At 58.3% G+C, this 13,934-nt stretch overlaps 1 protein-coding gene across 1 annotated transcript; it reads right to left on the bottom strand.

Moving 5' to 3' along the window:
- Positions 1–1,926: 1,926 nt before the first annotated feature.
- On the bottom strand, positions 1,927–13,928 carry CCDC102A (coiled-coil domain containing 102A). The gene is made up of 8 exons (XM_034638655.1): positions 13,807–13,928; positions 11,572–11,798; positions 8,841–8,949; positions 6,761–6,877; positions 6,185–6,394; positions 5,779–5,949; positions 4,701–4,804; positions 1,927–2,502 (listed from the first exon to the last, which is right to left on the bottom strand). Exons 1-8 carry the CDS (start codon positions 13,888–13,890, stop codon positions 2,373–2,375), a joined length of 1,152 nt encoding a protein of 383 aa, XP_034494546.1. The 5' UTR covers positions 13,891–13,928; the 3' UTR covers positions 1,927–2,372.
- Between the last annotated feature and the right edge of the window lie 6 nt (positions 13,929–13,934).

A 13,934-nucleotide genomic window follows, 5' to 3' on the forward strand; every position in this document is an offset into this window, starting at 1 on the left:
GCCAGCCTCCCCACCAGCGAGCTGTGCGGCCTTAGGCTAGTAACTTGCTCCCTCTGAGGCTCGGCATCCTTGGTCGAAAGAGGGAAGAGGCGGTAATGCCCGTAACAGGGCGCATGCAGAGTAAGGCTGCACCCACCGAGGTGCCTGTGCCCCATTTCGGGCAGCACCTGCCTCTCCGCCTGGGGGCCACGACCACACGGGAGTGTGAACCCAGCCTGGGCCGAAGTGCTGACTCCTCACGATAAGGAAACCTGCATTTTCCGAAGAAACTCCCCATTACTGATATTCGCAATGTGTGTCAATAGCGATTGTAAAGCATCATGGGAGCCAAAGTGGGCACTTCTGTGGGCCGCCGCCGCCCCCGTGAACAAGGGGAAGCGAGAGCTGTGAGCAGAGGCAGCGCGTTCCAGGCCTGGAGAATCTTCCAGCCCTGTGGGCTGTGGCTGTCTGCCCACCTGAGCCTTCCGTTTTCCTGGACAGTGAAGTGGGAGGCCAGACCCTCGCCTCGCGGACATTCTCAGGAGCGGCCTTGCCCGCAGACGGGGGCGGGAACGGGGCCCCCGCGCCACACTCGGGCTGGAGGTGCCACGGAGTCTGGGGGAGCCCGCTGTGCCGGCGGCTCTGCTCTGTGTCTGCGGATGGCAGGTCCGCCTGGGGCCTGGGGAGGCGGCTCCCAGGGCAGTTGTCAGTGAGGGCCTGGCTCCTGGGTGGTCAAAGGGCAGCATTTCAGCCTCTTCTGGGGCCAACTTCCTGTTTGGGAGAGAAAACAGAAAGACCCCTGGCAGGAAATGGCCCTCTTCCCACAGCGTGTCCTGAGCCACACCCCCCCCCCAGGGCCCTGGCTTGTGGGGAAAGACCCCTGGCGGGTCGCTCCCCTGGCTGGGCCTGGCCCGCTCCTTCCTATCTCCTCAGAGCCCAGGAGGGAACCCGCAGCCTCTCTGCCATGAGAGCAAACCCCACCTCAGTTTCATCCCTAATTTAGGCAACAGCTCAACTGTTCAGGGCCCCGATGTAGCACCAGTGGGGCTCTGGCACTGTCTGCGGCCCAGCACTGTGTCCTCAGGGGCCCCTCAGACGCCGCAAGAGAGAAAGCCACTGAGTGAGCTCCCCCACACAGGCACGGACCCCAGCTGCCCCTCGCACGCCTCTCCCGCCGGCTACAGCCTCTCTCTGCAGAAGGCAGGGCCGCTGCCGAGAATTCATCTAGGGCGTCTCCCGAAGGGCAGGCGTCTCAATGCCACCTCGACCTGCAGATGCGAAAACATATGCTCCTGTGCTCTGAATAACAGTCTCCACCAGATTTCACATAAATCTGCTGGTTACAGAGGCTTTAGAAATTAAGTATCAAAAATAAAATTAAAATTACCTGCAATTTCATTACCTAGAGCAGGGCTGGGCGAAAGATAAAAGGCTTTATTATTTATTGTGTTTATACCTACCTCTGGTCACCTGAACTTCATCCCTTGTGGCAGAGCCATCTGGCAAATCCCTTCTCTCCAGGGCATATCTTCAAGTAGTTCAATAATAACTAACCTTTACTGAGTTGCAAATGAACTCAGCTTACTCTCATGATAGCTGTAGGAGACACCTCAATTTATAGGTGGAGAAACTGCGGCTCAGAGAGGTCAAGTCACTTCCCCGTGGCTGCACAGCCGGTAAGGGGCAGTGGCAGAGATTTGAATCCACCCGGTGCAGAATCGCAGCCTCCTCTCCTCCAGATTAGACACACACCATACCTTTTCCTCCCCCTCACAGGAGCCGGATTCCAGACCACTGAGCAGCTCAGATGTTCATCCATTCGTTCTTCCTCACATTTGTTCATTCAGCAAATCACCTGACATTCCTGAGCTCAGGCTGGACGCCAGACGCAGGCTGATGCTATCCCCTACACCACCTGCCCACATCTGCCACACTCTTAAGACTCTGCCCGAGAACCCAAACTCCATTTATTACAAAAGACTGGGTTGATCACACTGTACTGTAAACAGCTCCACCAGACCCCCCGAAGGTTCAGAGCGGCAGCCTGGGTCGAGGCCCCCACAGCCCCCTCTGACATCCCCCTCGCCCCTACATGAAGGTCCTGGGTGGACGGGGGTGCCGAGACCGGGCTTTGGAGTGGTCCTGTGTTTATGAGACCAAATGGGTCCAAGGACCCCACGCACATATATAAAATATACATGTAAAACGTATACATAAGGCCATGGCTTCCCTTCCATGGGGTGTTGCTGGGGTGGGACCATCGGCGCCCACCCTGGGAGAGGAGGAAGTCCGCCATGGCAGGGTTACGGGCAGCTGCATCAGTTCGAGTGGCCGGTCAGCCAGGGCACCAGGGGCCTGTGGCCACAGGCCAGTCATGTCCAGCCCTGGGAGCTCTAGGCCACCTGGATCTGCAGGTCCTCGTCCTCGTCCAGGTCGCTGGCTCCATCCCCAGCCTCTTCCGCGCCAAAGCGAGCACTTCGGATCTTCCCGAAGAGGGGGGCGTTCTGCTGCTGCCTGCGGAGCCTGTGGGGCGGGGTGACAGAAGGGTTGGGGGCAGTCTATCACGGCTGCTGCGAACAGCTCAGCCCTTCCCTAGCATGTCTGTGTTGCCAGGCACCAGCTGGGGCCTTTCCCCTCCAGGACCTCATGTCACAGCATCCACCCAGAGGCTGCTGAGATGAGGGAGGTGCCACTGTCACCCTCATTTGACAGATAAGGAAACTGAGGCACAGAGCGGTCAAGTAATTTGCCTAGTCCCCCAGACAGCAGGGAGTGAGGCTGGGCTCCGCAGTGGGCTGGGGCCAGAGAGGTGAAGCAGCCACTTAAGGTCACCCTGCTAGGATTCGAACCCATGCCAGGCCCAAAGACCCCAGGGAGAGAGTTTGGGGGTGGGCGGTCTGAGGTCCCCTATACCCCCCATGACAGCGAGAAAGTGCTCCGCCGTGGTTCTTCCCCACGCTGAAATTCCTGAAGCCCCAATTTACGAGGGCTGGTGGAGGAAATGCCCATCCCCCAGCAGAGTGGCCACCTTGGCTCCATCTTACTGGAAAGCATGAATTATTAACACGGCAGGGAGGGGCCCAGGCGGGGGCCTCCATTACTGGGCCGTGATTTAGTGAGCTGTCCCCGGAACATTAAAGCACAAAAAGTTGGAAAATAAAATGAGGAAGCAGTCCTAGGCAGCCCTGCCCTCCCCGCTGGAAGCTCTTAAGAGGCTGGGTACAGCCTGCCTGCCCATTTTGGAATGAGTGTGGCCGAAGGACGCGGCCAACACTGCGGTAAAGCCCGGGGCCCGGCAGCCTCTGAAGGCTGTGTGCTTGGGGTGGGGCGGAGCGGGCAGCGCGGTCAGACACGGAGTCTGAGCTGGACTCACGCCTGGGTCCCCGCGCAGCACGTTATGGGCATCACCCCGGGCAGATGCGGAAACAGAGGCCAGGCTGGCCATGTCACACAGCTGTTAGGCCTGGCGCCACGGCCTGCACTCCCAGCCCTAGAAACGCAGCACACCATACACGCTCCGTAAGCCAGGGTGCTGACGGCAAGGGGGCGATCCGGCCCGACCACCCGCCGGCTGGGTGGCTGTGGAGATGCTCATCCTCTTAGGCCTTAGTTTCCTTCTCTGCCAGCTTCCTAGAAAAAAATATCTTCCACTTCCCTTCTCTCATAGAAGCGTGATTCTTGGTGGCACAACGTGGGACGCAAAGTATAAGTCCCTTCCGCCCCCACAGCCCCAGCTGCGCCCGGGGCAGTAGCAAGGGCGGCAGCTCACCGTTCCTCAGCACATCAGACTGTGCCAGGTACTTTTGTGAGGTCACCGAATTCTCACAAGCACGAGGTAAGTACTGTATCATGGCCATTTTACAGATGAGGAAATGGACACAGAGAGGTCAAGCAAGTGGCCCAAGACCACAGAGACCATTTCCACAGCCCCTAAGTGCACATTCCTACCCACCCAAGCAGTCTGGCTGCAGGGCCCGCGTCTCTCTATTCTGTGACATCAGAGAACGCGAGTAAGGGCCTGGCGTGGGCCTGGCACAGGAAGTCAGCAGAGCTCCTGAGCTGGTGGGGGCCCTGGCTGGTGGGCGCGGGTGGAGTAAGAAGGGCCTACGGAGAGTGCAGGAAGAAGGGGCAACTCAGAGTATTGGGATGGGGTGGTCAGGGGAGGGAGGAAGACTGTGCTGGGTGGGTCCCCCAGAGACCCTGCGGTCCTCCCTCGTGAAGGCTGCAGCTGACGGGCTGGGCCTACCATCAGGGCTGGGGCTTCTCCGAGCCTCCCTGCCTTCCCATCGCTCAGATCCCAGCTGGCCTGGGGGCACTGCAGCCCAGGGACCCTGGGGGCTGCTTGTTCTTCCTGTCCATGACTCCCCAGACCCTGTGGCCCTGCCCGCTGCCCCACCTTGGACCTACCCTCTTTGGACCCCGCTCCTTCCCTCTCACCACCCACCCACCCACCTGCCAGCCAGTTGCACGCACGCAGGAGATGATTCCAGGGCTCCCAGCTGGTCTCACTTCCTGCACTTCCCTTCCCTGGTTTCCTGGCCCTGGCCCTTCCCGCCTGGAGGAGACAGGACTCTGGCCCCAGGGGTCCCAGATCTCTTCCTTCCCCTCTAGCCCGGATGGGGGCTCCAGGATGGGGGCTCCAAGCTTGCCCGGAAGGAAGTCTCTCCCTGCCCTGCTTCCTCGTCCTGGCAGGGAGTCCTCCCCACAGGCGGCACGCCCACCTGGACTGCAGATGCTCCAGCTGCACTTGCAGGTTCTCGCTCTGCTCCGTCTGCTCGTCCAGCGACCGCTGCAGCTTCCGGGCCTGGTTGTGGGCCTCATCCAGCTGCCGGGGGAGCAGGGCCAGGAGCGGGAAGGTCACCTTGGGTCAGCCTGGCCGGCCATCTACCCAGGCCCAGCCCCTCCTGCCATTTCTCTGCCTTTCCCAAGAGCGCTCCCTGTCCGTCCTTTGGGGCCCAGACCAAGGCCCCCCTCCTCCAAGGAAGCGTGCCTTTGCTCCTCACCATCCCTGCTGCCCCTGCCTTCCAAATCTCCACACCTTCAGGCTACTGAGCCAGCCATCAGCCTGCCTACCGTCTCTCCCAATGGGTCTGTTCATCTGACCGTTCATCTGTGGAATGACACCTGCCCGTGGAGATACCCACCTACCCACTCACCACTGCTGATTCCACTCAGCCACCCATTCACCCCATCTATCCTCTTCCACTTTCCCAGACACACTTATCATCCCATCTGCCCATCCTTCTGTCCTTCTCTCTGTCCATTCATCCTTCTACCTGCTGAGCCAATCTAGTTATCTTGCTATCCTTCTACTGTACACAGTCCTCTGTCTTCCTGGACATCTATACACTTACCTGTCATTCATCCACCCACCCACCCATCCACACACCCACCCACCCACCTATCCAGTCACCCACCCATCTATCTATCCAGTCACCCACCCATCCACCCACCCATCTAGCCACTTATCAGACATCTCTTGTTACATCTCATCCATCCTCCCTCCCTGCCTCTCCCCCTCCCTTCCCCATCCACCTGTTCCTCTATTCTCTCATCCATCCGTGCACGCACCCATGGAGTTACTTTCCTGTTGTTCCACTTGCACATCTGTGTGCTACCTGGCCCACCTACATGTCCACCCACTCACCCATCCTTTAATCTAGTCAGCCACTCCTCCATCCTGCCCGCACACCTATCCACCCTCCCCCAGACGCCCATGAGTGACACGGGAGGGCCTGCAGCCCTGCTCCTGCCGCCGCCAAGGTCTGAGGCCGCCCGCGGGTCCCAGCGGGTGCTCACCTCGTCCTCGGCCTGGGCCAGCTCCTTCTTGAGCTCCTCCACCCGCAGCCGCAGCTTCTTCACCTCTGCCTCGTGCTGCTCGACCCGCCGGTTGGCGTGCGCCAGCTCGGCCACCTTCTCCTGAAACTGCTTCTTCAGCTTGCCATGCACATGCTTCAGGTCGGCCAGCTCCTGCGTGGGGGCACTCGGGGTCAGAGCGCGCCTGTAGCGCCCTGCTCAAAGGCTGAGCGATAAAACGAACAGAAAGCGCGGCGCGGGGCCGGGCCCAAGGGGATGCCCGGGAGGAGCGGCTTCCAGGGCCACCTCTCTGTCCCTCGTCGGTACTTCAGGGGTCCCCTGCCCCCTGTGGGCTGGAGCTGGACACACGGTAGGCGCTCTGCCCTGGCTGTACCACCTGCTATCCCACCTTGTTCTTCTCGAAAAGCGCAGCCTGGCTGGCCCGCAGGTCACAGTCCAGGGCGCTGGCTGTCTGTCTCCGCCGCCGGGCCAGCGCCTCCTCCAGGTCCCCGACCTGTGCGCGCAGCTTCTTGTTCTCCCGTTCCAGGCCCAGCTTCTCAGTCTCCAGCCGCTCACGGCGACCCCACTCGGCTGCGTTCTCCGCCTGCAGCCGCTCCATCTGCAACAGGGCAGGGCAGGGTCAGGACTCCAGGGGGAGAGGGGACAGAAGGGCCTGAGCTGTGTGCTCCCCCACCCCACCTCCCGCTCGAGAGTCATTTTTGGCTCCAGGAAGCAGATCCAGCTGCAGCAGCTATAATTAACCTGGGCTGATTTCACGGTGTGCAGGACGAGAGGGCGCTTCTGGTCTCTGGGTGGGAGAGAGGCCCGTCTCCCCTGCAGACCGCAGCACCTCCCCGGTGTGGCTGGTCCCCGCTTCAGCGCGCAGACCTGGTTCTTGCCCTCTTCGGAGTGGTTGGCTAATGGAGGCCAGGCCCCCGCCCCCCACCCGGACCCAAGCCCTCCCAGGTCCCGCAGGCAGCCTCACCTCACCCCTCAGCTCGGCCATCTTCCTGTCCATGCTGGACCGCGCGCCTAGCTCGTCCTCCAGGTCTTCGGACATGCGACCCAGCTCGTCCTGGTGGGCCTCCTTCAGGATGCTGAGCTGCGGGACACAGCATGGCCTGGTTCTGTGAGAACCACCCGGGTATATCCCAGAACCGGCAACGGGGTGGGCGCTGGGGCAGGAGGGCTCAGCAGAGCCTGATGTGGAGCCCAATCCAGAAGAGAGCCTGATCCGACCGCTGGTGCTGCTCCCGGCATTTCACATCTCCTGCCTCATGACCATCTAGCCTCCCAGTGTCCACTTGTGGCCCCTGTCACCCCACCTCCCACGACAGTAGCCCAGAATGCGCTCTTTAAAAAAAAGATAAATCCACTCATACCCTCAACCCCGAGTTCCTTAGGATAAGGCCCGACTCCTTCCCATGGTCTCACAAATATGGTTGGGCCCTTGCCCATCTCTCCTCTCTCCCCTTAGTTCACTGTGCTCCAGGCTTGAATCCTCAAACACACCAAGTTCCTGTCCACCACTGGGCCTTTGCACATACGGTTCTCTCTACCTGGTGCACTCTTTCCAAGTTATTTTACAGGACTTTTTGCATTCTCAGGCCTTGGCCTAAACGCCGCCTCCTCGGGCAGGCCTCTCTCCTCCTCCCTGACTACAAGAGTGCCTCCTTTACTCTCCATCCCCACTAGAATGTGAGCTCGGGAGGACAGAGAGCTTGTCTGTCTGTCCACCTTTGCATCCCCATATGGCCATGGTACTGGGTAGCCCTGTGGACTGAATGCACCCAGTGGATGTGAACAGGGTGTGCGTGTGGGTGCGGGCTTGGCCACATCGGGGTCGCCTGGGCTGACAGCGGCATAGTGCAGATGCCCTGTCGTACGACAGGAAAACCAACAAACTCTCAGTGCAATGACATGGGTGAGCTCAATTCCATAACATTGAGGGAAAGAAGCCAGTTACAAAAGAGAATCTTTATAACTCTCTGTTAAACTGAACATTCATGTTTTATTCCCTTTGCTGCAAAAGATTCCACTTCATAATTTGGAAAGATTAAAAAGGCAGATTCCTGGACCTATCCCCCAGAGATGCTGCTTCAGGAGAGGGGGGTTTTAGGATATTTCCTGAGAGTTTCTACCAAGAGACAGTCTTGGTGGCTTCCAGGGCAGTTTCGGGCTCTGAGGTCCGGGCTGGGTGGGGGGGGGGGGCAGTCTTTGCACCTTCTGGAAATGCAGCTGGTGCAGCAGACTTTCTCTGGGTGGCCTCGCCCCCTGGTGGCCACAGGGGCCTGCACAGGAGGCAGTCACGGCCACCCAGCAGGACCTCAGCCTGCCCTGAGTTCCCAAACTGCAGCAGTGGAATTCCCTCTCCGCCAGCTGGAGCCTCAGTTTTGTCATTTATCAAATGCGGACGTCAGGGTCCAGCTTCCTTGACGGCCCTGAAGCATCAGTGAGATGGAGCACACACTGGATCCGATGAATGCTACATCCAGGCTCCTCCCCTTCAGGGTGATCTAAGAAGCCCAGGGAGGTCTGGCTCCCTTGAAACCTTGTCTCTCACTTCCCTACTGTGCTTCCTGCATACACTAGGCTTACTCTGGCCTCAGGACCTTTGCATGTGCTGCACCTTCTGCCAGGAACTCTGCCCCCCTATCCTCTCAAGGATGGCTTCTTTAGGTCTTGCCTCAAATGTCACCTTCTGAGAGAGGCCATTCATTTTTTTTTCAACTTTTATTTTATTTATTTACGTACTACTTTATTATTTTATTTATTTTTTTAGAGATGCCATTGTTGACCCACCACCCCATCTCTCTTATTCTGCCTGACTGCTTCATAGCTTATGAATTTAACTGCCTGGTTACTATCGGTACCCCTGTGCCCCACCCCAGAGCCCCCACAAGGTGAGCTCTTGAAGACAGGGACACTGGCCACTCCCACGCTCAGAACAGCGGATGGCGTGTGGCCAGCGCCTGGCGAGGAATGACTGAACTCCCTCCTTTCTCCCTGAAATTCGACAGTGCAATGCTGCTTCCTCTAGGGAGACCGCCGTCTCCAAGACTCACCTGCTTGAGCATCTCCTGCTTGGTCTTGTTCAGCTCCTCATACTTGATCTTCCACTGGCTCAGCTCCCCCTCCAGCTTCTCAATGTTCCTGCTCAGGGCCAGTTTATCCCTGGAGAGAGGAGGAGGAGAGGAAGACACGGGGGTGAGCTCACCGAGGCCCTCTGCTGACCTCCTGTGCGGCCTGCACCTGGAGCCTGTGTCCGAAGGCCTTGCCTCGGCATTCAAGGCCCTGGCACCCCATACTGTGGCAGGCACCCTGGTTTTGCATTCCTTTTGGAGCTGTACCCCACACCCCTGCACAACTGAGGGTGCCCAGCTCACGATGTGGGGAGGTGACCAGAGCTCCAGGGCATCGGCCATGCCTGGCCAAGCGCCTCTGGCTTAGCTGCCGAATCTGACCTCTGTTCCTGTTCTACGTACGGTCATTGCCTGTAAGGCTTGGTTTGAACGCATGGTTCTGGGGTCAGAAAAGTTGGAAAACACTGTTCAGTGGGTCTCAGATGGAGGGGTCACCTCTTGTCATCATCGCCAGGTGGGGGGTCTCCCACGATCCCCACTTCGCACTCTGCGCGTGAATGAGATGCTGTGGGAAACGAGCACGGGGTCTGGCCCTAGCACACAGTAGGTGCTCAACGAAGAGCTGTACTTATCCTACACTTCAGCATCCTTGCCTCATGACCTCCCCTCCCCAGCCTCCCTCTGGGGGAGCCTGACAACTCACGCCTCTAACACGGGCTCCTCAGAGGAGACTGACACCCTCTAGGAGGCATTTCCGGTAGCCCTGCACGACCGGTCGCTCTGAGGGCAGGGACAAGGGGTGCCTATGTCCTGCACTGAAGGCCCAGGGCCATCCCGCCCCCCCAGGAATGATCCCGCGTCCCCTGTAACGCGTGCGTGTTCTGTCGGACAGCCCTGGGTGTGCAAACCTTACTCTGACTTACACAGAAACAGAAAGCACCTTTTGTACTCGCAGAGCGCTTCCCCGGGGACAGAGTCGCTGTATAAACTGAGGGAACGTCGCGCTTTGCTTGGTTCAGAGCCCTACCAGAGGCTGTTCCTCTCAGGAAATCTTGTCACCACCTCGACCGCGCTTGTCTATCTGAGTGGCGGACCCCACAGACCTGCATCTGCTGTTTTTGAGGCTGTCCTGGGAGGTGACTTACCTGAGCCAATCCACACAAAGCCTGACTCAGAGGCCGGGCTGCCTAAAGCATTTGCTGGGAGGGTTAACGTCACTACCCTTCTTTGTGAAGGCACCGATTCTGACTACCTCTGCCCCTTGAACCCCACGGGTTTCAACCGCGTGGGTCCACTCACACGCGGGTCACTGTGATAAATACGGAGCAGTACTGTATTTTCCTCTCTTTTTCTTAATGTTTTCTTTCTTCTCTCTTCTTCATTGTAAGAATACAGCACGTGATACATAAAACACACAAAATACACGTTAATCCACTGTTTCCGTTATCGGTCAGGCTCTGGTCAACAATAGGCTGTTAGTTAAGTTTTGAAGGGATCAAATTTGGGGATTCAGATCTTTAACTGCACGAGGGGGGCGTGTCAGTGCCCCTGACCCCCACATAGTTCAAGGATTGACGGCACTTAGTTATTTCCTCTAGCGGGGCCGGGCCTGAGCACGTCCACGTCGTAATACGTATACTGTATTATAAATTCCCCTCATTTCTACTTTATATTTCAGTTAGTGAAACACTTCGCTTTTTTGTCTGTCTTGCTTAAATGGAACTTTATGGTCTCACTGTTCTGGAGGCTGGAAGTCCGAGATCAAGGTATCAGCAGGGCTGGCCCTGTCTGAAGCCCATGAAAGGGAACCTGTCCTTCCACTTCTGGGAGTTTGCAGCCCATCTCTGGTGTTGACTTATAGAAGCATCCCCCTGATCTCTGCCCTCATGATATCTATGCATTTAATTTCTGGACAGAGAGGGAGTGCTACAAATGTTCATTATAATCAGGCCTGTGCCCTGATCAAGGTCTCCGGCAACCTCCATGTTCTAAATCCGCTGGTCAGCCCTTAGTCGTCCTCTTCCTTGACCAAGCTGCTCACTCCCTCCTGTGTGAAACAGGTGCTCCTGGGTTCCCTGACCCTTTCCGGACTCCCTTCTCCTGTCTCCTCTGCCACTGGGCTCTTACCCTGATCTCTAAAGTCGGATGGCTCCAGGGCTCCATCCTCTGACCTCCCTCACCCAGCTCACAGCTTTTGAAGTCACCTATTCAGGGCTGACTCTTGTGTTTTTACCTCCAGCCCAGGTCTGCCTCGTGAGCTCTAGACTCATTCATGTACCCAACTGCCTCCCCGTCATCTCGAATTCAACTAGTCCAAACCCGAATTCCCACCTGCCATCCCTCAACCTCCCTGACTCTCCTTCCCTGCTTTTCCCTTTGCCCATGACGTGCTCTCCCCTCTAGGACATAAGCTCCATGAGGCGGGGGGTGGGGAGGGTTTGGGCTCATTTACGGCTATATCCTCACTGCTGAGCACAGGTCTGACCCACAGCAAATGCACGCTACGTGTTATCTGAATTAAGAAAACGAAACTTGCATTGGGTGCTCCAGTTAGAACACGCGGCTCTAAAGTTCCAAGACTCAAGCCTAAACAGTGCCCGGCACCTTCGGTGAGTCTCCTGTTCCAGGACGCTGACTTTCGCCGTGCGATTCTGAGGGTGCCCCGGTGTGGCCCAGCCCGCCCCCGGGGCCCCGCTTCCCTGCCAGGACTCACTCTCGTTCCTTGAGCAGCACCTTCTGGGACTCATCGAGCCGCAGCCGCAGGGCAGTCAACTTGGATGCTTCCTCCTCGACGGCGGCCGTGTCCTCCCAGGGCAGCCGGCTGCGCTCCTGGCGGCCTGAGCTGCCCCGTGGGCCTCCGGCCCCCACGCTGCGAGCCTCCCAGCAGCCCTCAGGCTCCTCTGGCCTGCTCTTCAGCAGGCTCTCCACTAGCTCCAGCTCCTGTGGGGATCAAGGTGGAGGATGGACCAGTGGCTGCTGAGCCCTCACCCTCCTGGGTGACCTCATGGCCTTTCCCAGGCCCTGTGTCTCGGATTGGCTTGGTGGGTAACCTTGGGCAAGTCACACAGCCTTCTGGGCCCCAATTTTCTCTTCTGGAGCCTGCCTCTTCATCCCTGGAGAGGGAGAGACACCCCCTCTTCTGGGCCTCTCACACAGAGTCAGCCACCAAAGTTCCCTCTACCCTAGAAGATTTCCCCAGACACGTAGTGAGCTCCCTGTCATTGGAAGTATGCAAGCATATGGTGGGATACTGATATGAATGGCTGTAGAAGCAGGAACTTCTACAATGGATAAGAACTAGATTCCCCCAAAAGGAATTTCGGCTCTAAGATCCCATTCTTCAGGTGCAAACGCTAAGTGACACAAAAGATGCACGGGAAGGCAGCCCCTGTGAGCAGAACCAGCTCCGAGACAGGAAGCAGTGAGGGACTATGAACTCAGCACCAAGCCCCCGAGTTTCCATTCTTCTTGCCCCTCCAGCCTGCCCCTGCTGCACCAAAGGCCTGTCTCTGACCACAGACCTGAGACATCTATGGCCTCTGTGCCAGCCTGGCTTCCCCTGCGACCTTTCTAGATGAGTCTAAGCCAGCTCCTTCCCTGTCTGGCCCTCAGTTTCCCTCTCTGGATGGGAACAGTGGCCCTGGGAACTACCTGGTCCAAAGCCCTATTTCACAAATGGGGAAACAGGGAGGGAAGGGACTGGTTCTGAGTCACAGAACACAGAAGTGGCTGGGCTGGAGAAAAAAAACTCAGACTGCAACCCCAAGGCTCCTGCCACTGTACCTGCTACCTCCTGGAGGGTGACTGACAGCCACAGCAAGGACAGGACGGGAGTAGCACCATGAGGCTGGCTGACAGGGGCTATGTCTGCTCCAGAGAGGAGCAATGAAGGAAGGCCAGCTCCAACACCAGGCATGCCCGGGAGAGCAGGGGCTTTGGCCACCAGGAGGCAGCAGGCCCACCCCAGCCTACAGGGGTGGCAGGCGCTGGGCAAGGGAGGGGAAAGGGCGGCCAAGAATCTTAGCTGGAGGAGCTGGACCATCTGGGGATGGAGCTGGGAGGAACCTGAGCCAGGACTCTGCTCCTAGAAGGCCTGCTGGGTCAGGGGAAGCTGCCCTCCACACCCACCATTCATGCTCCAGCCATGCTGACTGTTACCATGGTCTCCGCAGTTCACCTGGGTTCAACTACCCAGTACTCCAGTCACCAGCTGGGAGACACTGGTACTTAATCTCCCTGTGCCTCAGTGTGCTCATCCACAAAGCAAACACCTCTTGGGATTGTGAGCATTAAATAGATCCTGCGTATACCAAGCTTCGTGCTCTCTGCAGGTGCCCCCAGAATGATGGGGGCTGTCATTCCTGGCCTCTGGGCTTCTGCATGCCTACACTGCCTGCCTGCACACTTTACAGCGAATTCGTCCACATCCTCCTAGTCTCGGCTGAAACAGGACTTCTTCCAGGAAATCTTCTGTGAGGCCCCCTCTCAAAGCCTGCTTCAGGGACCTTCTCTGTGCTACTAGTGCCCTGACAACCTCCCACCTCTCAGCTTTGACCAATGGGGGTTATACACGTTTACTTCCTACACCCCCTCCCCCAATTCAAGTTGAACGAATGAATAGATTCATCTCTGCTGCTAACAGATGCCTACCAGGCGCGAGCTTCGATCCCGCTCCTGCCCCAAAGGGACGATTTTAAGGTTCTGTTGACTGCTCAGGTGTGGGAGTGGAAGGGCCACCAGATCGCAGGCCTCTCCACCCTACGGATCTCAGGAAGAATGCTGCCCTGAGGCCCCGAGGAGCAGAGGCCGATGCAATTGAGTGAAGCCTCCCAGGGGACCTATCCCCCTTTCTCAGTCCAGCCGCACCCCCTTCTGGACACCAGCGCCAAGGGCCCTGCCCAGGAGCCCGCCTCCTCGCCAGCCCCACAGCCCCACCCGCGCCGCGCACCTGGCTGCCCTGGGGCACTTCGGACCCGACGTCGCGCACCGGCTCCTGCTCCCTCTCGGGCTCCGGCTCAGGCCCGTCGGGCATCCTGTCGGCGGCCCCCCGGGCGCCCCGCAGCCGAGCCAGCTCGC

Source organism: Ailuropoda melanoleuca, chromosome 12, assembly GCF_002007445.2.
Source record: "Ailuropoda melanoleuca isolate Jingjing chromosome 12, ASM200744v2, whole genome shotgun sequence".
NCBI classification, from domain to species: Eukaryota; Metazoa; Chordata; class Mammalia; order Carnivora; family Ursidae; genus Ailuropoda; species Ailuropoda melanoleuca.

What these genes read in the sequence shown, in the direction of transcription:
- CCDC102A (XM_034638655.1), bottom strand. Translation starts at nt 13,890, where the DNA reads ATGCCCGACGGGCCTGAGCCGGAGCCCGAGAGGGAGCAGGAGCCGGTG. An exon ending in AAGTGCCCCAGGGCAGCCAG is followed by an intron (nt 11,799 to 13,806) that starts GTGCGCGGCGCG and finishes TGATCCCCACAG; the next exon opens with GAGCTGGAGCTAGTGGAGAG. An exon ending in CGCTTTTCGAGAAGAACAAG is followed by an intron (nt 5,950 to 6,184) that starts GTGGGATAGCAG and finishes GCCCCCACGCAG; the next exon opens with GAGCTGGCCGACCTGAAGCA.